This window comes from Oxyura jamaicensis, chromosome 1 (genome assembly GCF_011077185.1).
Source record: "Oxyura jamaicensis isolate SHBP4307 breed ruddy duck chromosome 1, BPBGC_Ojam_1.0, whole genome shotgun sequence".
Lineage (NCBI taxonomy): Eukaryota > Metazoa > Chordata > Aves > Anseriformes > Anatidae > Oxyura > Oxyura jamaicensis.
In genome coordinates, this window is record NC_048893.1 from 41,425,644 (window position 1) to 41,450,938 (window position 25,295).

Consider the following 25,295-nt stretch of genomic DNA (forward strand, 5'->3'; position numbering starts at 1 on the left):
ATCCAAAAAATCTTTAGGTTATACTTCCTAGTTTGGAATTAATTCATTTATTTCTTGTTACCCTCTTTCCTCACTCTACCTCTCAAATTCAGAGCCAAGAGATATAGCAGAAAAATAATTAATATCGGAATGTGTCAATATAAATCTGGTAATTAACAAAGAAATATTTTTCTTTAAAGATAGAAAAAACACTCCTTTGCAAATACAGACTGTACTCTTTCGGTTAATATATATATCAAGGAACAATGCGCTTACACATGGCCACTTAATTATTTTGAAATAAAAAATTCTTAATTTTGAATTTCCTTGCAAAAATCAGCAACATTTATATATGGCAAATCTTCTAATTTAGAGAACAAATCCCACAAGCATTAGTGCATGTAATCAACAATAGAAATATTTCTGCACAATTTTAACCTTCAGCTCTGGATGCACCTCTTTTCTATACAATATGCAACCACAACATGAGCATCATTTTGCATTCTTAAAACGAGTATTATGTGCTGTTCATTATTAAAGCATTTTCTCTTGTTTCTTTTAGTCAACTGAGATGCTTTTCTGTTTAGATTTCCTTAGCTGACTCGACTTACCCAGAAACACAGATGCTAGTTGTGTACAAATTTAAAGATAGGAAAGTTAGAAATCTTCATGAGACAATTAATATTGCATAATAACGCCCCCTTTCAAAAAAAAAAAAAAAAAAAAAAAAAAAAAAAAAAAAAAAAAGCTTTAATTTAGCCTAGGTATATTACTATCCAGATTCATCCCAGAATCATACAGCTTTTCCAAGAGAGGTGGGTTCCCACTTGCAGCAGTGTATTTATTTGCTTTCAAATCAAACAATTGAGAACAATTGAGGTGTTGGATGGGAGAGCACATGGGCTCAAGCTAGTAAATTGCTGGCAAGGTAGATAATTTAACACCACATCACCTAGAATAAAAACTTACTCCATGGTTGAGGTTGATTATAAAGACACCCCATTGAAATCAAATTTTAATGGCAAGTAAAGACTAGACAATTATTAACATTTTATGTCATACATCATTATTCCTAGTCTACTAAACTTCTCCCAAGAAACTGATAACATAAGTAGTAACAAATTATTATTGAAATAGTTCTTTACAAAAACCCATCTAAATCTTCAAAAATGTCAGAAAAAATGTGATGCTTAAAGATACAATTTGTGGGTATTTTAGGACTATGAAGTATTCCATATTTGTATACAGAACATCTGTATACAAAACAAACAATAATGTCCTGTGTGAGTTCCCAACAGTTCCATTGTTCACGCTTTCTGCCTGAAGGATTACTGCTTTCAAATATTTGGAAACTTCCTTTTGCTAGTACCTCCTCAAGGTTGGCTATAATAAGCGCTTCTGCCAATATTGCCATCAACTGGGTGACAAGTTAAAAAATGAAATTCTAATTTTGGGGTTTCTGCTGCTAAACTTTAGTCAATACACATGCAAACCAAGAAGAGGTAAATACGATGACAAGCATTTCTTGTTCATATACTTTGCTGTCACTGTTCTTTGGTTTAAAATGCATATGAAATACAGACTGTGAAATACCTCATTTACAACTGTGTATTAGTATCTGTGTTTCTGCATTAAGTCCTTAGAGATGTTTCAGTATGTTTGACATCCCACACTTTAAGTCTGTATGTATATTTCCTACATAGCATACACAGAAGGAAATCAGATGTCATTCCAGATAAAGTTTTGTATTTATTTAGAAGGCATACATCTCAAATTATTCTTTTTTTTTTTATGACTTTCAATTTTAACTTTATGGAAGTGATAAATGAAGGGACTTCTTACTGTTTGACTTATGTTAAGACAAATATTCACTGGTGAATACCATAGTTTAGAGGGCCAATACAAACCCCACATACCACTTAAAACCCTGAGATAAGGTTTTAAACAGTGTCCTATGGGATATCTCTTCCATTACGAAGGAAAACTCCAAGGCATCTTGGCATATCTTGAAAAATACTTCTTGAAAGATACTTTAAAGCTCTGAAAAATTCCTCATTAGAATACACATATGTAAAATAACATATCCTATATTTAAAACAATCCAAGGCATAACAATAATTCCTGAATTTGAAGTTTAAGAATCTCTTACAGTCATTAAATACGTGTTATGGAAACAAATGGCAAATCTGAAAAGATGATTGCTACTACATATTGAAGTTGCCTTTAAGTTTTAAGGTAACACAAACTGTATGTATGCAATGTTCTGACACCAGACTTCAAAATCATCAAAAAAAAAGCCTGGACTCCTTGAAATGTTTTCAAGTCTCATCACTCAAGTGACCTATATATTTTTTCTGATTGAAATGAATGAAATATATACTGTATTAATATGAAATAAAGTACATCAAATTTCTGCCTAATAAGAATTTTAGGAATGGAATTGTCAGTCAAGTCTGTGGTTTCTGTAAAATGAGAATTTTGTCTACTGTCATGTTACAGAAGAATCAGTATGTGCTAAGTGGACTGTAACATCTAAACAGGCACTTAAACACTTTGTTAGTTTAAAATCAAGGATAAAAGTGTTTTTTTAAGCATGTGATGTTTCAGAAATGAATGAATCTCTTTTATTCGTTTCTACTTCACTATATACAAAATTTTTGACCCAGTTTAAAAATTGAAACATCAAAAAACTCACATTGGTTATGATCACCTTAAGACAACACCTTTAAATAAAAATGTATTGCAAAAATGTCTTTGCAAAAATGAAAGCTCCAGGCTCTGTTTGTATTCTCAACACAGCAAACAAAACTGTTTGATAGTAAAATTGCATTTCATGGCTAAAGCAAAAGCTTTAAAATAAACTGCAGTGCACAACTTCAATGTGATTCTAAGAATTCATTAATGCTGATACCACAGGTGATTTATTTATTTTTTAATAAAACCTCCCCCTCCTGCCACAATACTGCTATACAAAAAAAAATTGCTACTACTCTATTCTGTCAGTCTTTCAGATAAAGTAAAAAAAAAAAACAGAAGTCAACATACAAGAGTTTTTAGAGCAAGAAATCAATCTGCAAAATGTTATACAACAGTAAAAAGGCATCCACTTTACAGATGTTGAAACAAAAAAGTAAATATTTCACAAAATATATATTTTGGATCTGTGTAAACAAAGCTCATATGTATGTATTGCTTCCATTCATTTCAAAAATATACATCCACATGGACTGAAAGTGATCTTGGTGCTCTGAATTTTAAATTACCATGATATATCCAGATGTAATGTGAAGATACAAAACCCCCATATTTGTTAATTATTTTGAAATATGTCAAAACTTTTTATTTTTCTTATGAAAAATGAAAATGAAAATACACCCCAATTTTGATGCCATTTCATTGAATGAAGAAGAAAGTACTATGAAAATAAACATTCATCTGGTTTCCTAACAATAAATATAAAGACAGTTATTATGACATAATGCAACACAGGAAGTATTACTATATTGACCTTAATGTTCAATCAGTAGTTTTTAAATCTTTCCTCATTGAGGCTTGAATCTTCTACCTTGTCAGCTGTCCAACAACTTTTAAGAGGGTTTTATTTTCTTGCTTCAATTGTTCATTTTCATCTTCTATATCATCTAGGTCCTGTGAAAGGAGAAAGAAAAATACACATTTCTCAGGACATTAAATACAAACTCTCAATTAGTAGCAGCAGGAATTCAGCATCTTAGCTCTGAAATCATGAAGTTGGGGTTGGGAAGAATTTGTGTCATAGTAGCTATCCTTAAATCCACTAAACCTGGCATTTTTCCAAGCGCTACCAGAAGTAGAAAACATTAGTATTATATTCCCACATATAAGAACGTTGAAGTGGAAACATACCTAAGCAAAACTGAAGCTGTAGTAGGAATTAAACAACAAGAAATCAACACTGGATAGGTGTGATTAATTTACTACCATGGAGTTTATTTGGCTACTACCTCTGCTCCCTGGACTGCACTTGTCTGCAACTATCCCACTTGTTGTGTTGATGAACACATCCCTAGTTATTACTGCAATAAAGTCTGCTTTGTATTTTGATTTAAGGATAACATTTTTCAGGAAAAGTACTACATGCCCATCTTTTTCATTTTCTCTGAAAAAGATTAAAATGCATATTGTAACTTCTATCAACTGCTACTGAAAGAACAGACAAATACTAAAAAATTGTGTTTAAAATAGATTGATCCTGCCTCAAATGTCCATCTCTCTTCCACTAACTACTGCATTTAATTAGTTCCCAATCCAGTGCTTGACATCTTATCAAGTCTTTCTGTCTTATCAAGTCTTTCTAAGATTTTAAACCGAATAATGATGAAATTGACAGTTGCTGTAAGCATTAGTTAAGTAAAAATAATTTTACTGTACAAACAACATGGAAGAAACAGAATGAAAACAAAAAACTGAGGAAATAGGAGTGTGACCTCAGGGACAGCACTTTGAAGAGGAAAATGAAAGGGAGGCCAAAGAAGGAAGAACCAGGACTCTGATCAGAGCTTTTAGATGCCTTTTGATCTGTCTGCAAATTCCTACTGTTGTCATGCTTGATTAAATATAAAACAGGAATAGTGAAAAGATTTTTCTCTCTTGTTCCTTGAAGTCATTAAGCACTGTTTGACATAAGGGGCCTATTTTCTTGTTTCTTTTTAGAGGGGTCGTTCCAGAAGTGCATTCTAGAGACTATGTGTTAATGGGTATTCTGATTTTTAAAAGCCTCTTCAGTTTGCCAAACCAAATCCATACTGCTATACCTATACCTTTGCAAGTCATGTATTGTTTTTGTAATGTGGAATCAAGAAATCACTAGCAGAAATTGCTTTTTACCTAACAGAGGTAATACTGTGTCACAGAACAAATGACTTCCAGGAAAAGCATTTGATTGCTCTGAAAGTAACAGATACAAGTGACTTAAAAATCTAAATATGTAAAAGTTTTGATGAACAGCTATGCAATTTTAAAAACCACACCGCTTTATCTCTTGAGCAGATCAATAATCAGATGGAAAACAAAATACTTTTTCAATAAAATGTTTGGTTTTTTTTTAGTTCAGCGTATGTAATACTGCATTTGATCTTGCTGTTAACAGAGATATTAGATAGCTCAATTAAAGCTTACCTAAAAGCCTTCTGTATAAAAATACCTGTTATTTACTCAAAATAAAATGTAAATAGTTTGTGAAAGTTCGTGCTGAGAAAATAACATTCCAAAGAAGTTCTTGAATATGATCCAAGAAAAATATCTAATTCAGTTTAAATATCTAAGGAAATAATGGTCTGAGGGATGCAATTGGTTTTGCCACTCTGGAATTTAAAGCTTCTTATCAAAATTAACAACTGCAATGCTAACTTACTCTTATTAGCAAATAAAATACAATAGCTGGAAAGCTTGGACTTCCAAATGAACCAAAAGCTACACCATTGATACTAAGTAGATTGTGAATTCTCAGTCCAAACGTGCATTTAACTATATGGACAGTAAGATCAGAAATGACTGAGTACAAACTAGGTGATAGTTGAACATAGCCTACAAATATTTAAATGGCTTGAGATGCCTTTCTTTTCAGGTATTTGAGACTTTTATTAAATAATTGCCTTTATCTTATTAAAAAAAAAAAAAAGTGGCAGACATACTTTTAGAGGCTAATCTACTGGAATGAAAAAATGCCTTTTATGACAAAAGGCCTTTTCTGGTTCTCAATATAAATGCAGCTAATGTTCTTTAAGTATTTTTGTACTGAGTGTTCTCGGTAAAATCTTATTTATACATTAAATAAATATCTTTACTTAAAATAAGAAAAAGTCTGCCAACAAGTTTTCAGGATTCTTGGAAAAACAGCTTTTCAAGTATAACACACAATCTCTGGCAATGAAGGATGCATCTGTGGTCATGAACTGACCGAAACTTCTAGAAAGAGCAATTCTCCAAATATGAGGGCTGAGCAGTCACAAAGCTTTGCAATAAAATTCATTTAGGCTCTCTGACTTGAAATTCTTTCCAAGTCTGTACAACCTAACATGCAACTAGAGCATTTTTTGATGAATGAAGAAATACCATGAATGTATAGATGGTCGAATTTCAAGACCCCTATTCAGGCTCCCTATCAGCAAAACTTTTTAAAAAGATCTCTGCGTAAGCTCACTAGGTCATCAGGACATCATTGGCTTATCCAAACAGAAGGTTGAAGATCACAGCTGTTCCTCCATGTAAAGTACCCGATCCTGGAGCCGGGTCTATGAAGCAATGTTCTATGAAGAGCAGATGGATGTTTAAGTACTGGCTCTCGTGACTGCAGTTGCAAAGACAAACCTTAGGCAAATATGATTGCATATTACCTTTCATTCCTTTCCTTTATGGGAATGATGTGATACTTCTGTAGCTTAACATTCTAAAGCTGTCCTCTTTCTACATCTACATGGATAGCCAATATAAAAACAGTCATAAATCCAACAACTATTAAAAAAGAAAGTAAAACTATCTGTTTTAATGGAAGTATCACTTGAGACATGCTGGCTTCAAATTGTGGCAAGACAAATTAGTAAAATGGCCAGAAATTCAAAAGGCAGCTATTTCATTAAGAAAAGTCTGTGGGATTTAAATATAAATACTTGCTCTGCAATAAAGCTAATAGATAATGTTAAAGATATGATAAATGCTGACTTGATGGATAACAAAAATAAGAAAGCATTCTCTTCTCCATTTAACAGAGGCTACCTAGGGGCCACCATGTATATTTCATTGAATGCATTCATGGCATCCTGGCTTGTATCAGAAATAGCGTGACCAGCAGGGCTAGGGAGGTGATCGTCCCCCTGTACTCGGCTCTGGTGAGGCCGCACCTTGAGTACTGTGTTCAGTTTTGGGCCCCTCGCTACAAGAAGGACATCGAGGTGCTTGAGCGGGTCCAAAGAAGGGCGACGAAGCTGGTGAGGGGCCTGGAGAACAAGTCCTACGAGGAGCGGCTGAAGGAGCTGGGCTTGTTCAGCCTGGAGAAGAGGAGGCTCAGGGGCGACCTTATCGCTCTCTACAGATACCTTAAAGGAGGCTGTAGAGAGGTGGGGGTTGGCCTGTTCTCCCACGTGCCTGGTGACAGGACGAGGGGGAATGGGCTAAAGTTGCGCCAGGGGAGTTTTAGGTCAGATGTTAGGAAGAGCTTCTTTACTGAAAGGGTTGTGAGGCATTGGAACAGGCTGCCCAGGGAGGTGGTGGAGTCACCATCCCTGGAAGTCTTCAAAAGACATTTAGATGTAGAGCTTAGGGATATGGTTTAGTGGGGACTGTTAGTGTTAGGTTAGAGGTTGGACTCGATGATCTTGAGGTCTCTTCCAACCTAGAAATTCTGTGATTCTGTGATTCTGTGAATGGTACCACTTTAATTGTTTTGCAGTGAAGAGGTTTTTGGAAGGACTACATTTTACGTTTTCTTTCCACACAACAAGCAGAAATTGCCATCATACTTCAATGCATGTAATACACAGGGTCTGCTTGACTTTACTATAAATGTTATAAGATAGTTCCTAGTCAGACACTCGATGGATTTAATTTAGGACATCATTCTTCAAATACAGCAGAAAAAAATGAACATCATTTCTAGAACTCTTCTGGAAAAGCAAACCTTAGAAACTATCATGGTCCTAAAACACAAGCTTTGAGTGAATCAGGTACTTCTGTTGTTGTTTTTTTTCCTGACCTCTGAGACAGGAAATCCGATGTGACCAGAGTTTTAAGTAGCTTTGCTGCCCACTGTGTCGGAGTGAACAGTCTCATTGACTAATACTCAGGTCATCAGCTTAGATGTGAGAGATTCCTTGCTGAATATAAAAGTGGCATAAAGACCAATTCCTCAGTTAAAGTCGAAATCTCTCGAAAACACAGACAATACTTCACTTATCCTATAATTTACAACTTTCTTTATAAAAAGAAATAATAGACATGCTTCAGAATAATCTCGGATCCTTCTGTATTGTAGATTAGTTTGAGAACTTTTTGCAAATGAATACCATAAAATTAAAGTTTAGCACTCTGCACATAGATTTATTGTTTCCCTTCACTGTTGGATTGACCAAGGCCAGGTTTTATTTTTTTTAATTGAACTTTTATGGGAAAGCCTGCACTGGACTAGTAGAAGTGTATTTCCCTAGCTCCTAGGAACTAGAAGAAGTGTATTTCCCTAGCTCTAGTTTCCTGGCTCTGCACATCAGTCAAGAAGTGTGAGACAAGGTCAATAATCTGTTCTAAGAAAGAGGTCCCAATTTGCCCTTAAAACTAGGACTTGTTAAAATTGATATTTTACACTAACTTTAAAATTTCTCATCCTGTCCCATTCCCAAGCATGCCTCATTCTTCTAACCTCTTCTCCTGCCTATACAACTTGCATTAGTGCAGCTAACCCAAGTCTCGTGCCCATGTCTTGTTATGACTTTATTTTGGGATCAAAAATAAAGAGTATGACAAAATGAGTCATAATATAAAGAGTTACACACTCCCAAATATGTCTAAGATTACCTGAACTACTAATAGTAAATAAGAACTGATTAGAATGAAATTAAAGCTACAATTTTCCTAACAGAAGACCTGGGAATTTACTGAGAACACTGTTGAAACCCAAACTTAATCATTTCCTGGTACACCACATACTGAATTTGGAAAGAAGAGGTGGTAATGAATGCCTGCTTTTATAATCTTGTTCTACAAAAAAAATGTAGCAACAAGAAAATCAGGTACTCCAATAACAAAACGAAAAAACTGCAAGTTCCTAGAACCATATGATTCTTTGGACTGGAAGGGACCTTAAAGATCATCTAATTCCAACACCCCTGCCATGGGCAGGGATACCTCCCACGAGAGATTAATGATGTTGATGATGATGAACAGAAGCCACCTGGGAAATATAACTTATTTACATGCCTGTAGAAAAGTTACACAAATACAAACAAACAAACAAACAAGCAAAAACTCCCAATAACACTTAATTCTCTTCGGACCTTGCCCGGTGGATATAAGTGCCTGAAACAAAGCACTGAGAATGCAGAGGCTTTTTTCCCCTCTTTATATAGCACCATATAAGAAAATATGTGCTTACTCTGTTTAATAAATCAATTTCTTCCTTCAGTTTCCCAATTAGTTCCTCTTTGTCCTGTGTCATCTTCATTAATCTCAGATTTTCCTGTCTCTCCTTTGCAAGTTCCTAAAAACAGAATATGCACTGGTGTCAAATGTAATTGTGCATTTTAAAGACAGTTTTAAGTTACTAACATTAAAATTAATCAAAGCAACCCTCCACACACACACCACAAGCACTTACCTGTAATTTCTTTTCTATGAGCCAAACCCATATGTCTTCAAGCCTTTATATTTTAAGGAGCTAATGAATCACATCTAATAAGATATTTTACCTGCATCAAATCTGTGTGCTATCTCTGGTTCCAGAGATGTTTATTTAGTATCTACCTTAAGCCCAAAAGACAAATAACTAAATGTAAAGTCTTTGATTCCAAATTTTTATAGTTTTTTTTTCCTATTCTTTTTGTTTCATACTACAGTTAACAAAGGAAACGAAGACTCATAATATCCGTGGGCTCAAATGCAAGAAAAAATTTAAGCGTCCATTAGGAATTCAGTAAATCGGTGTTCAGTATAGCAAAAAGAAGAAATCTTCTCCTGTTTTCTGGGTTACTGGTAGTTCACTTATTTGTTATTACTTATTTCAGAAGGAAGTTGATTTGGAGGATTATAGTACATTTCATTCAAATCTGGCTTCCTTAAGTCTTAGAAAGAAAAACCAAAACATTAATTTATACAGAACACGCCCTATTTTCACTATTTTCACCCTTAAAAAAAAGTCTATTCAAACTGCATTTACTTAGTAACTTTCATCCATATGAAGAAAATTTGGCAAGTTACCCACAAAAATACACTTCAGAGGAAGAAACAGAAGCCCGTATTACACACGACATAGTTAACCAAAAGAATGCTTTAAGTGAAAAATACAGCTTTAACATTATTACCCTTTCCCAAATATGTTTGCATGAAAAATGTCTGAAATAATGAAAACGTTGTTTCAAATATATTTTAGATGCTTAAAACTTCAGTGAACAGCTGGATAACAATTAAATTTTATAACACTTCAGTACATTAAAAAAATCTCAAACTAGAAGTAGATCAGAAACAGATTTGCTTATTTTCTGAACAGCCAGTGAGCCCCTCCTCCCCATAAATTATCTGCCCTGTGTTGGTGCGTCACAAGGTACATATGACAAATACACAGAGAACAGCTGGCTCTCTAAGTGTATTATATTTACCTTATTATTTTGCACTTCTACACCAAATGAAAACTAAACATTTATTATGATTAGAAAGTTCACATTCTTTCAGTCTGCTTGTTTCGTCATACATGTTTATAGACATAAGTATCTGCACTTCAAGCGTTGAGCATCATTTCTATGTATTTTTACTTGCAATTTCCCCATGGTGTTTCAAAGGCACTTTATTTCAGATTTATACCATGCAGATGTTAGTTGGTACTCACCCTTTCAAGTTCCTCAATCCTCTTTTCCAAAGCAGTACTTGGTACAGAGCTCCCAGAAGAGTTTGTATCCCTGCTGTATCTGCTATAAGTTGTCCTCTCTGTTCGGGAATATCTGTTGAGAGCATCGTCTTCTGGAGCATTAGCTGTGCTACAAAGGCAAAGAACAAAGCAGACACCTTTTTAGAGATGTAACAAAATGGAAAAGAAAGAAGTAACAATAGCGTGCTTTCCAAAGCACTTAAGAGGTCAGTCTAATAAACTGCAGAGCAGCTATTTCACAGCTTTGTGGTTCTGAGAACTCACTGAATTCACTGCCTCAAGGAATCATGCACAATACTGCCTCAAGATACAACCTGTACCAAGAACCTGGAATGTATCTCCTTATGATAAAATGCTGTAATTCACAACTTACCTAGATTAGTATTTTACAGTAGCCTGCCTGTTTTGATCCCTATGGAATCTCTTCTTTTCTGGCCAGCGTAATTTAAGCAGCAGATATGAATTCATTGTAGAGAAGTTTTTTGTCATCTCTACCGCTGTATCCCTAGGAAATGTATCCCATTTCGTTTGCCTGAAAGTTATCTAAATTCAGTAAAAAAATCAGGAGACATATAGCCTGTCTGATGTCACAAAGCGAAATGTTTGGAAATTTCTCATCAGTACAGCAAATAGTTGATTTTTGTGGGCTTTTTTGTTTTGTTTTCAAGTCTTCAGAAAAAGGTACTAACCCGTTTTTTTTGAAAGGTCATTATGAAATTTTCATTAAGTCTTTGAAAAAAGAAAACCTTGATCCCTGCTTTCTCAGAGAATTTTAAAGAGGCTACCTGAAGGTCACCTTGAAACAGTCGTATCTCTGTATTGCAAGGAATTGACCAAGAATATGAAACTGGCCAACAGAACTTGAGCAAAGCTGGGTGTGGTGGGCTGAGCCCGGGCAGCAGCCAAGCAAGCACTCACACAGCCGCTTGCTCGCTCCCTCCTCTTCCCCACAGCAGGACTGGGGAGAAAATGGAAAGAGCAAAATAGAGAAAATGCATGGGGAGAGATGAAGACAGTTTATTTATCTTTTAGACGGGTCTCTGAGGAACAGCTACTCTAGAAGCTACTCTACAACCCCGCCACACACTTCTTTTTCTGCTACCCCAGTTTTACCCTGATTTTACTGCTGAGCAGGACATTATATGGTATGCAATGTCCCTTTGGTCAGCCCAGGGAAGCTGTCTCAGCTGTGTCCCACTCCCAGTATCTTGCTCGCTGCAGGGGAGGTGAAGGTGGAGGAGAAAAGGCTTTGACATTGTGCAATTCCTGTTCAGCAACAGCCAAACCACTAGTGAGTGATCAACACTGAAACAAGTTGCCCAAAGCCCCATCTAACCCGACTTTAAACACTTCCAGGGATGGGACATCCACAGCTTCTCTGGACAACCTGTTCTAGTGCCTCACCACCCTCATATGAAGAATTTCTTCCTAATATCCAATCTAAAACTCCCCCTCTTTCAGTTTAAGATGATTGTCCCTTACCCTGACAATACAGGCCCTGGCAAAAAGTCTTCTTCTGTCTGTCTTGTAAGCTCCCTTTATATGTTGAAAGGCTGCAATAAGGTCTCCCTGGAGCCTTCTTTCCTGAACAACCCCAACCTCTCCCAACCTTGCCTCAAAGGAGAAACACAACACCACGCTGGCTGCTATGAAAAAAAGTTAGCTCCAGCCAGCCAGACAAAACACAACAGGTTACAAGCACCATGGGAAAATATAAATAAATAAATAAATAAATAAATAAATAAGCACAAAATATTTGGAGTGGTACTCCTCTGATTAAGTATGTATATTACATATATAGATATCTGTTACCAATTTATCACATCAGGCTGGTGATAAGTTTTTTTTTTTTTTTTTTGCATTAGATCATGTAACCTTAAAAAGCACTGCAATGGAATCTTAACAGATAATCACTGCAAATGTGCATGAGCTAGTTTGTAAAAAGCTTATGGTCTCTGCATTGTGATTATGTACAAAACAAATATTCATTTAGAAATATAAATATTAGAAGTCAGGCATTTTCAAAGTCACAGATTTAATGGTGTTCTTTCCACAATTGCAACAGGAGTAATTAAAAGCAGCAGAACAGAAGACCCTAAGGACCAGGCAGAGAGAGGGAGATTTTGCACTCTGTGATCCACCAAAACTTTGAAAATATACATCTATATGGCCAAAAAAAAAAAAAAAAAAGGCATTAAGCAGAACTTGGATAGAGAAATTGGAAAGCCATCCAGATATGGTCCTGGGCAAGTGGCTCTGGGTGGCCCTGCGTGAGCAGGGGTTGGACCAGATGGGCTCCACAGGGCCCTGCCAGCCTCAGCCCTTGTGGGATTCTGTGAAACCACGACACTGCAACATGTATAAAAAGGCTTTTGAGAGCACTCAGGGAAAGAATAAAAAGCACCATGAGTATCCCTAAAACAATTCTTTTAAAACACAGGAGAGTGTATGATTAACATTTTCATTTAACAGTTTTGCATTTCATAACTCTAGAAAACCCCTGATGACAATGTGCAAATATAGATGGATTTGGTGCAAATCAAAAGCAGGCATATCTGGCAAAAGAATGTCTTTTCATGGATATAAACGTTGCTTTGCTCCAGTATGTGTGAAGTTTCCAAGGCACACTGACACAATTGTAAGGAATTTTGTAGCTTAATGTTATTACCATATTTAGCACTGTTTATTCTCCATCTAGAAGATTTTTTTAAAAACATTTCTAGGGACCGGATACGCATGTTGCAACATAACATAAGAGAAATATTTTAGCTTAACTCTATAAATTCTAGATTATTTAGCTTTTTGAAAGACGTGTTGTTTCATGCTGTTCATGTCACAAGGAGAGACCACACCAAAAAAAGACTCAGTTTTTCATCACTCAGAAATGATTCCTTTTGCCAATAGTGGAATATCTCAACTCCAGTGAATGACCTTGGCAGATGTTCCTAAAGGAAAGTTAAAAGAAAGAATAACTAGATAGGAAGAGTTTCATTAATACTGAAAATTACGACATTTTTCTGTATTTTCCCTGAAACTCAAGTTTAAAAATTTCCTCACCTATTTTGTTGGGGAGAAAACCCTACTGAACACATTCCCTTTCAGTATTATAAGTATAAAGGACATATCGTGAAGACTTCTAGGGATTAAAAAAATAATAAAATTAAGTCATTAGCCCATAATACAAGGAAAGTGACATAAACAAGGTTCATTATTTTGCTTGTAACAAACTAGCAAAGAAATGAACCCACATTGCAGTTTCTGACTATTCTTACACAAAACATTTTGGTTTAGAATGACATTCTAGTCACATCCTTTAAAATAAAATAAAACCTGTTATATGCAATGGGTCAGCTTTAATAGCAGTATTACAGGAGAGTGGAAAAAATGTTGCTCCTTTCAATGTCTCGTTCAATGTTTTCATGAAGCACTGCCCAAATGACAATTTCATCCAATTAAAGTCACCTGTCGTCAAAAGCAAATGTCAATGATTTCAATTATAACACATTGATGTTCATTTCCAGAATCGTGTAATTATACTTGATTCGGAAACTTGTAATTAATTGTGTCACCTTGAAATCCAGCCAGTTGCTAGCAGCTTCTTTGGAATAATGAGCAGAAGGCAGCATTTCTAAACAGCCTACCTCGGACTTCTGTTGCTTCGGTCTGACTGAGCCGTGCCGGAGGCTGTCGGTGCTGAGCTAAGAAGGGCAGCCCTGTCGTCCCTGCAGCTCACAGCCCCTTGTCCTGGCTCTGGCCGTAAGGTGACTGAGTGGGACACCTCCGACTGCCAGCCACAGCAGCTCCCTCAGGCATCACTGGGCCCAGCTGCTTTGGCACGGCCAACAGTGAGGAACTGCAGCGGGCCCAACCTAGGCCATAACAAGCTTCTGTAGGAATACCCTAAGCTTTTCCACTACTTTGTAACATCAACAATTCCTGAAAAAGAGGACATGACAGTCAAGAAAAGCCCCTTGTGTGATCCCTGCCTATTTAAGTGCTCATTTTGGCACAGCTGAGGTCCTGCCGTGGCAGGCGTGACGAGACGGTGCTCAGCACGCAACCGGAGCCGTCAGGGCCTCGCTGCACAACTCCCAGACCGGGGCGAGTAGGCAAGTCTGGGCACAGTGTTACGAAACGGTATTTTGCAGCTGCATCCCTTCTGAAGCAGTGAGACCAAGGTTAGTAGGTGGCATGTGAATTGGTAGACTTTAGGCTTTTTCCTTATGCTTTAAGATTTTCAGTAATCAAAAAAAAAAAAAAAAAAAAAAAACAACTTCATCTGGGCTTTAACATCTCCTTCACAGCACTTCCATCTAGGAGCTGGTGATCTCTTACACTTCATTTGCTTTTCTACTCTTGCACAAATGTGAAACTGGAGTCCAACGTGGTCTTTCAGAATTAGTGGGCAGGGTCCCTACCTGCTGGGTTCCGTGTGAGCATGCAGTGCTATCCTGAAAGAGGAAAAAAGCCCTCTGCCGTTTGCCTGGAAGCCATAAAGCCACACCATATTGCATTCATTTCCACTAATAAACAAACTTATAAGGGGAACACACCCTTGAACCATTAAGAGATTTTAATCTGACTCTTTCTGTAAACTGATCCAGCCTGATCTGTCTGATCCATGAACCATGCAAAATCTTCTGAATTATTTTAAACCCCAATTTGCAAGGTCTTAGTTTTAATTTAAGGCATTTCTAAAAAAGAAGCTAAATGGCTTTTAAAAATAAGCCAAAATATTACTATGCCTACATGCATATCCTGCTTTGCTGTTACTTGCAAACTTCTAGTTTGCAGAATGCAAGAGAAACACAATTCATGTTTACATGTAGATTGCACTCAAGTATTTCAAGAACCAATACATTTTGTCACTGACGTATTTGAGAAATCAGTGATGACACCAACTCTGGTGATAGCATCAGAACTGACTCAGAAAACCACCCTTACCAATGGCAAGGTGACTCTTGATTTAAAAGAACTACACACAAAGCAATGCAGAAAATCGTAGACCAGCTATAGCAGTTGGAATGGCCAAGATGCAGCACATTGTCTAAGGAAAGCTTAGGGAAAAACTGAAGATGAGAAAACAGATAAGGGCTATTGCCCCAGATGGATACCCACACATTTTAATCCCATGAGTTAGATGAGATAGTTAGATCCCCTAACCCCAGGAGTTGTATGATTAAGGTCCCTTCCAACCCAAGCCATTCTTTGTAGCTCACAGTCAGCACAGATGGCTGGTCACAACTCCCAAATAAGCTCATGAGCATGTCCCACAGCCTTCATGTAAGCATGACCCTGAAGATACTGGTCATGGTTTTAAAGCATCCTACTGTGCCACTCCAGATCACAACAGAACCATCACTTTCTTTTGAAAATGTTTCGTGTGGTTAACTCATGCAACTACAAATGAACCCCAATACAAAATTCTAGGGTATAAACATGGAATAATAATAATAAAAAAAAAAATCAGAAGAGAGACTACAGTTATAAGAGCCTCATCCCAAACTTTTATTTACTTTATTGTATAAGGAGACAGACTCCGTTTGTCCAAGTCAGCGGAACAACATAGCAGCCAGCAGATTTCACTTGTAAACACATCTTCCCGTCAAAGGGCACTCAGTGAAACGGGTTTCTCAGCAATGTCATATAAATGTTTAACCATGGATTCCTGCATCCATACAAGGCAAAGTAGTCTGATTAAATAGGTAGTAAAATCTGCAATTTCTGGAGCCCTGGGATATATTGTGAGAGTAGGAATTCCATCACACACACAGCACAGACCCTTCTTCTCTGTTCTTGATCTCCTGTCTTCTTGGGTCCGGGAGGATGGGTGTCTCAGTGTAGACATGAAAACAGCTGTATGGGAAGGGAGAGGGAGGGTACTAGAAGCCTGGAATGGCATCAGTATCTGAGGACTAAAAGTCAGAAGATGGAGACAGAAGAAAGTCAGAGACCAGAAAAATGCCAAACACTAGCACCTCAGTAGTTAAATATGAGGATGTATGAGAAAGGGGGAGAGAGAGGAAAGGGTGTCTTACTGGGCCAGGAAATGGAAACCACGGAAGTGAAAAAAAAAGCTGAGATGTCACTTCTGGTGAGGAATAACTGGGAAAGAGGGAGAAAGCAAACGAGTAGGTTAGAAGCAGTAAAGATTTGGGAAAATGACTGGAAAATTTCTGACAAATAATACATTCTTCCCATGGGGGTCTACAACAGAGACAAAGGTTTTAGGAAAACACTCTTTCCACTTTTGCTGTCATTTGCTGTAAAGTCTATTAACAGTCTCTTTCTTCCCCACCCGAGAAGTACTGACTGCCTGTTGTTAGAGCAGTGCAAGTAAGAGCTTCAAATGGGATCTCAAAGTGGTTGGCCCTAGGTTGGAATTTGCTTCTCTCTTCTCCTGAAAACCTAAGGAAGTACACACAAAGCTCTTAAAAGCCCATTATGTTGAACAAATTTGGGCCTTCATAATAATGCTTACTGTAGAACAAGGTGTTTTCTCTAGGACCTTCCTGTATTGCAGATGAGGGAAGAGGTGAAAAAGAGAAATGTTGTCTGAAGAGATGAGGAGTCTTGTCTTGATTCCTTTAGGATTTACACCAGAAAGCGCAGCCACTGGGAGACATATCTTGCTCAAGTGCTCTCAACCAAAAAATTACTTGGGAGGAGGGTAGAAATTTTTAAATATAGAGAAAAATCAATAAATACTTCTATCTGTAATCACAGTAGGCACTAAGTCTCTATCTGTGAAGTACTGACTCTTGTACACCTACCGAGGTTTTGTTAGAATAAAATCCACTTAATATTTGGGTCCTGGGTACTGTGATGACCTCACAGGAAAATAACCCCTTGTTCTCAAAATGAGGTTTGAGGACTATGCAATGAGTAGGATATATAGCAACATACATAACAAAATATTGAACTGCAGCTCACAGCAAGTCAGATTCCTCCTGAAAGTGATGCAAGTCTTGAGGGGGAAAGTTCATGAACAAAGAATGTACATCCTTCTTATTAACTAAAGCTGACTGAATGAAGACCACACAAACAAGTCTTATTTTAGTATTTCCTAACTTAGGAGTTTCCTATTTTTTGCAATGTTTTCAGAAGAATTAGTTTATTTTCAACTAAGTTACAAATGTGTGTGACTACTCAAACTTCTATTTATTACCACCCCAGACACAACCAAGTTTTTGCAAGTGAGTACAGGGTAAATATAAAGTTTCAGGAAGACCCACCAGGTACTTATGACACACACAACTAAGTATTTGGCAGACACTAATAGCAACAAAATTCCGCACAGGTACTCAAGAGGAAGTGGAGACTCAGCTAAAATGTGCTTGATTAATAAGAAAAGAAATCATGGAATTACACAGGTATTAAGGCTGTGAAAATAAGTCCACCCATTCTGCTTTAACAAAGTGATTCAAAAAAACCCACAGCAATAAAAAGTATCACTTGACCATGTTTATGGGAATCCAGTAACCTAAATATAAAAGAAAGCATCACACTAAGAAATGTGAAGCATAAAAGGGTATGTGTACAAGTCTGAGGAGTAGAAAATACAGCAGTGAATACTAGGTAACTGAAGGTGCTCTTTGCAGTTACTTCTGCAGTCATGATATATAAAAGAAATATGAATAAAACATCTACATATTTTACCTGAATAAAGGAAATATGTAAAAGAGAATAAATTAGTGTGTGAAATAAATATGTATTTCCAACAATGCCTTGCTTCAGCTGACATATTTTAAACCTCATGTTAACACTGCATTTTCCTAATAATTGCAATAGCTGAGTCAGTATGTTCCACCTGGAGAAAAATTTCACACGCTTGTCAGGTGCATCAGCAGCGTCTGAGATATGTTTCTAATTGACGAACTTGAGAAATGACAAGAGTAATACTTGTCTCAAAGACAGGCAAATAACAAACAAAACAGGACATGTAAAGTGAGCAGCATCCCTTAAAACTGAGACATTAGTATGATAGATCCATAGAAATTGCTTTCAATACTACTGTGGAGAGCAACAAAATTATCTACCTCTGTCAAACTTAAGTTGGTGCTTTGCAACCCACTAAACTAGAAAGACCCAGCAAAATACTACCTAAGATTATTTTAAAATAGTAACATAACAGAAGGGTTTGGGTAAGTTGGGTGCATCAATTTGGTCCTTATCCTCAAATCAGGCTACATATTTGTAGCAGTAGCATAATGGCCTACACATCAAACACTCAGCCTATTTAAATTGGCTTTTACGGAAGGGCTGAGGCTGGCAGGGCCCTCTGGAGCCCACCAGGCCCAAGCCCTGCACAAGCAGGGCCACCCAGAGCAGGCTGCCCAGAGCCACATCCAGGTGGCTTTGGAAGATCTCCAAGGAGGAGACTCCACAGCCTCTCTGGGCAGCCTGTGCCACTGCTCTGTCACCCATACAGAAAAGATGTGCTGCCTGGTGTTCAGGAAGAGGGAACCTCCTGTGTTCCAGTCTGTGCCCATTGCCTCTTGGCCTGGCACTGGGCACCAGTGAGAAAAGCCTGGCTCTGCTGTCTCTGTACCCTCCCTTCAGGGTGCGTACAGACATTGATGAGACACCTCCAGGCTTTCTCTTCTCCATGCTGAAGAGTCCCAGCTCTCTCAGCCTTTCCTCCTAAGTGAGCTGCTCCAGTCCGTTCATCATCTTGGTGGCCCTGTGTACGATTCTCTCCATTGCATCCAAGTTTCTCTTGGCCTCACCAGTGCCAAACAGACAAGAAGGATCAGCTCCCTCGACCTGCTGGCAACACTTTGCCTAATGCAGCCCAGGCCACCACGAGCCTCCTTTGCGGCAAAGGGACGTTGCTGGCTCATGTTCAACTTGGTGTCCAATGTTTATATCAGGCAGAACTATGTATATGAATAATGTGTTAAGTACAAAGATCTCATACCTTTTATATCTGCTTGAAACCACTCTGGAGGAGTCCTAAAAGAAACAGAAAGCAAAACATCATTATTAATATTTTTATTTTATTTGTATTTCCATAATACTTTACCACATCATAAAAAATGAATCCTGCAGTTAAGAGCAGGAGGTCCATGCCTCAAACAGCTACAGAACCTTTTTTCTGGGGGGGGGTTGCACCTTTCGGCTGTCAGGAATAGAGAGAATACCAGGATTACTGCCATCAAGCTACTGCCTCTGAACACAAGCTCAGAATCCTTAACAACAATTTCTCGTTTATTCTTAAAATGTGATACACTTGCATGTTCAGAACATGCAGTTTACTAAAACAGTACGCACCCTATCACAAATACATCTGCTCTATGACTACTAATACCTGTGCATTTTGATAGCTGTTTATCAGCTATTTATTCTTTGCCAGGAACAGAAGAGTCAAACTGCTTTTGACCCAAATCATGTTGCTGCATACCAGCTAGGCCATGGTACCTGTCCATGGGTATGCCCTTCACCACGCTAACCTAGTATTGTGACTTGGCTCACCTCAGATTCAATCACGCTAACTCAAGTGGTGTTCTCCTGGTATTTGCTGGTAAGCAAGTAGGCTGGAAGCCTTTATGTGGCTGTTTTGTGCACTCAAATGTCAGGCAGTAACTTGTCAAGCTGTGAGAAGTTAATTTTTGGATCATTGCTTTCTAAGTACCTGCAGAGGCTTAAGGCATTCTGACTACTAACTCGAATAGTCTGCCTGTCCTTTGAATGCTATTTGGAAAAGATCTTAACTGAAATAGAAACAGAACACATTTTAAACAAGAGTTCAACAGTGCAAGAACTCTGCATCTGGCCCTTCAAAGATATATACATGGATTATTTGCATGTTTTCATTATTTTTCCAGTGTGAAGACTTCCATTACTTTTCAGATTCCCACAACTGCAGTAAGAAAAACAATAAAATAATAAAATAGCCCCTTATGCTTTTATTCTTGCTCTGTAAAGACAGAAATGGAAATAAAAATGCAGTGGAAAAAAGTGCTCATTTGTTCTTTTACACAATGCCTAAAAAAAAAAAAAAAACACTGATGCATTATGACAACTAAGAAAAAAAGCCCAGAACAATGCATTTGCATTGATAACACTATGCTCGTAGCTTCAGTAACTGCCTGATCAAACAGAAAAGCTAAGACATGTTTCACTTGGATAAAAGATGGCTCAGATTAGGCAGTAAATCCACAAACATTTTTTAGGATGTTGTAAGAACGTGAACCAATTATTTTATTAGTCATAGACAAAGCTCCCCCCCAGCATCAGTAAGTACTAGGTAAAAAGTCAGAAAAGAATATTTAAGAAGTTAATGAACTGAATAATTGCCTTTACTGATAAATATATATATATATATATATATAATGGCAAAGCATCAAATTCTGTCTATTTATTATACTAATTACACAGAAAGGAAGATAAAAGTTTCTAAAACAAGATGCAAGAGATGTTTCCATCCACTGAAAATCCTATGAAATATCACGCTGCCTTCAGTGATCAGTTTATTGATGTAACAATAAACTAGCTAAAATGAGGATAACAAGACTTTATTTTATGATAGCAAATAAAGCTGGTAAAAAATTTGTGTTACAGAAAAAAAAAGTTGATCTTAAAGTGTATTTTAATTTATGAAACATTTTCAACTCCTGCAATATATGCCACACTCTTCCTACTATAAGTAGAAGAACTATATTGAATAAAGTTGTTTAAATTATGAGAATTAATAATTTAAAGAAACGGGCAGCTTGCCCCAGGGTTGATGCAGGGGCCGGGGCCATTCAACACCTACAGTAATGGCCTGGGTGATGGGACAAAGTGCCCCCTCAGCACTTTCACAGACTGCACTAAGCTGGAGAGAGTGGTTAATACATCAGATAGCCGTGCTGCCATGCAGAGGGACAGTGGCAGGGTGGGGAAATAGATGTACAAAGACCTCATGAAGTTCAAAAAACGAGAAATGCGAAGTCCTGCACCTTGGGGAGGAATAATCCCAAGCATCAGTATGTGCTATGGGACTGGTGGGCTCTGCAGAAGAGGACCCTGGGGGGTCCTGGTGGACACCAAGTAGCACACAAGCCAGCGGTCTGTCCAAAGAAGTCCAACAGGATCCTGGGCTGTACCAGGATGAGTGCTGCCAGCAGGTCAAAGGAGGTGATCCTTCCCCCCTGCTCAGACCCGGTGAGACCCCAGCAGGAATGTTGGGTCTGGTTCTGGGCTCCCCAGTACAACAAAGATGTACTGGAGTGAGTCCAGCTCCATGAAGATTAGGGTTTGGAGCATCCAACATATGTGGAGAGGCTGAAAGTGCTGGAAACATCTAGCTTGGAGAAGAGGTCCAGGAGGAATCTTGTCCACGTGTATAAATAGCTGATGGGTTAAAGAAGAGAAGATGGAGGCAGACTCAGTTGTGCCCAGCAAAAGGGCACAGTGAACACAAACTGAAATACAAGAAACTCAAACATAAGAAAATCCCTTCTACTGTCAGGTCAAGCACTGGAGCAGGCTATGCAGTTTCTACCCATGCAGATAATCAAAACCCAACTGGACACTGACCTAAGCAATTTGCTCTAGCTGACCCTGCTTTGTGCACAGGGGCTGGACGACAGAATTCCTGACAACCCTTCCAGCCTTTGTGATTCTGTGCTCCTATAGCCCGTGCTACATCTCTATTGGTCTTTTAGCACAGATCACAACTGCTCTCTCAAAATCAGCCTCCCAACCACCTCCTACTCCTGTGCTCCAGATCTTATCATCAAACTTTCTCAGAATGAGCAAGCTGGATTCCCTTTGGATGAAAGTAAAGTATGAGATGTGTTGTAAAAGTCTTCCAAATGCTCACAGGTGTTCAGGCCACAAGGTCAGAAAGTGTCAGATAAAAAAAAATAAAAATAAAAATAAAAATAAAAGCAGACTAAACACCTCAGCACTGGAAGTTTCACTGCAGATTTTCTTCTATACTACTGCACTAACTTCCTACTGCGGATGAAGTCTATGATTATCTTTTTACCCCTGTTCTCAGTGAACCTTGTCATTCAACTGACTGGTCAAAAGATAACAAACATATTCATAAAATCACCTTTTTTGCAGCTATGTTGTGGAAAAGTTCTTGTTAATCATTTAAAATGTCCTGCACTGCTCATTTGAGATGCTTAAAGCAGTCCTCAAATATTGCCGCTAAAAATCGTCACCCCAGATTATGCTGTACTTCCTCAAAACAGTGACTCAGCCTTTTGGACAAAATGGGAACTTCAGGCTCGAAGCTGCCTCAACTTTCATTTTTTGAACAGCTTCTTTTTAAGGAAAATGCTGAAGCCTCCACAGTATGGCTGTGCTCACTGGTGAACATACCAGGAAAAGCAAAAATGGAAAAAAGGGGAGAATTTGCACGTGACATTGCAGTCCAGTGAGGCACATGTTTCCTTGTACAAAGAAATCCCTCAGCCTTGGTGCCTGTTCCCTACGCTAGACAGTAAAGGATGCAATGTATACATCTTATAACCAGAAGTTATGAGACTTTTTCATCCAGTAAGTGCAAACACAGGCTGGTAAGCGATTTAAACAGCCAGACTTGTGCATGCACCTCAACAGAGGGCTTCTAGAAGTTTGCCGGTACTCTTCAGACATGTCAGTTATTCAGAAAGAGAGAGCTGGGAAAGCAAACAAATGCTCAGGAACAAAGTTCACAGCAAATACTCTCATTTGCTACAAATGCCAGCTGTTAAAACTTAAAAAATAAAAAGAAAAAAAAAATACTAACTAGTCCTTTGTAGCAGATGTCTCTCTGCTAGTTTTGTTTTGTTTTTAGAAATAACTATGAACAAAAAGTTAAAAATATGCGGCAGATGCTGTGTAAAAACAATTTCCTATCACCGATACTTTGATAACCAAACTAATATTGCAGACTTTGTAAATTGTGACTTGTTATTTTGGAATCTCCCGTGTAAACACAAACTAATCGTTCTTTACGGCAATGATGCAAGCACCAGGGAAATCCATTTTTGGTCTCTGTTCTCACATTATGAAATTTATTTTTGTGTCTTACTTGTCCAAAGGTTGCTACAAAAACAAGTATATATGTAGCTACACTAAAATCAACATTATGCGTCTGTTAAACAAAAATTAATTTAAGCTTTCAAACTATTTAAAAACTCTTAAAATGACGCAAATATCTGTTACAACTTGTGACCTTCTCCAAAAATGGTGCAAGGAGCAAGAAGAGGCTGGCAGGAAATAGAGATGGGAAAGGAAGAATACTTCTGTTCTACAAAAAAATAATGTCAAAGCAGCATGCATAAATATAGTCATTTGCAAATTTATGTTACTTTGTTTTAAATTGAGTTTTCACCGATGTTTAAAATCTACCATAATTACTACAGAAATTAATGATTTGTCAAAATAATTCTTTATGAGCAATAAAGAGACTCATTTATTTCGAAGTCTCTTTTTAAAAAAAGAATGTTTTACTGTCTGTGGGAATCCCGAACGGAAAAGTGATCAGCAAAGTAGCCACTTATAACATTCATACCAACGGTTTCCCCCACACAGGTGAAAAAATATAGTTGCTAAAGACATCTAACAACACTGGTCTCCATGCCAGGTTGAAATCACACACTTCTCCTTCAATAGAGTACCTAAAACGCGCAGCTTTAGAATTGCACATGATCTCTGGCATCTTGTATTATTTTTTAACATCATGCTACCACTAATAATTTCTATAATCAAGTAGCCTTGCTCTCCCTCCATCTCAAGTGGGAGTGCAAGGTCACTGCGGAAGCCAGCACTGCTCCAGAAACCAGCCATGCTCCCTTTTCCCCATGCCTACAAAACCGATCCTGCTCTGTTTTCCTCATGTCTACAGTTGTGTCTGCACAGCCACAAGTTAATGCACCAGGGGTGTGAAATCACAGAGAAAAAAGCACAGATTTGTCTCACTGCAGATGAGCTCCATCTGGTTCACCACGCAGCCTAACACACACCTGCACAAGAGGAAGAATGTGTGAGAGGGCACAAATGGCAGCGGAGACCACTCCATTAACGAAACCACTTACTGCCAATTTAACTTCTGTCAAACCAGGAGGTAAGCAACTTCTGCTAATTCCCTTCTGTCCTCCTGGCTCTTCTTGGTGTTTCATCCGGCCGATGCACAGATTAGATGAACAGGCTGGTCATCAGGCTTTAAATAAATAGAGTTGGCCGTGTTCACAAGTGTCTGACAAAGATTTCCAGATGTTAAACCAACGCTACCATTACAAATCCATTAGTTAAAATGTATTAACAAACATTGTTTTAAAACATGTACAAACCCTAGAAGTCAGCCAGACTATGAAAATATTTCACTGGGATCCCCTGAGGACTACTTAAAAGTTTCACAAACAATTAAAGCTAATTGTCTGAATCAAAACAGGCTGCTGGGGCATGCTGGTGTAAATGCTGGTGTGTATAATATGGGCAGTGTCTAAGAATTTGACAACACTGATGTAAAATCACATTATGACAACATAACAATACTGCTGCAACATGTAAGATAAAATTTTGACTGAAAATGGGCCATCAAAACAATTTTAGTTTTCATATGCAATCCTAATAAAGGTTTCCTTATGAAGTTTCCTAAATATTCCTCCAGATGGGAGCAGATACAACTTCACTGCCCAGAGGAAGGTTTGTTTTGTTTGTTTTTGGTTTTGTTTTTTAATATATCAAGGAACAGGTGGATTCTACTTCCATCCAGGCAAACAAGTTA

At 37.8% G+C, this 25,295-nt stretch overlaps 1 protein-coding gene across 1 annotated transcript in view; it reads right to left on the minus strand.

The window, feature by feature from the left end:
• Positions 1 to 1,708: 1,708 nt before the first annotated feature.
• Positions 1,709 to 25,295, minus strand: part of PAWR (pro-apoptotic WT1 regulator) — an 82,567-nt gene continuing 58,980 nt past the window's right edge. Inside the window, exons 4-7 of the mRNA XM_035341041.1 lie at positions 19,506 to 19,540; positions 10,547 to 10,694; positions 9,101 to 9,205; positions 1,709 to 3,627 (exon numbers count right to left, since the gene is read on the minus strand). Of these exons, the coding sequence (XP_035196932.1) occupies positions 3,541 to 3,627; positions 9,101 to 9,205; positions 10,547 to 10,694; positions 19,506 to 19,540 (375 nt within the window). The 3' untranslated portion in view covers positions 1,709 to 3,540. The remainder of the gene's footprint in view (positions 3,628 to 9,100; positions 9,206 to 10,546; positions 10,695 to 19,505; positions 19,541 to 25,295) is intronic.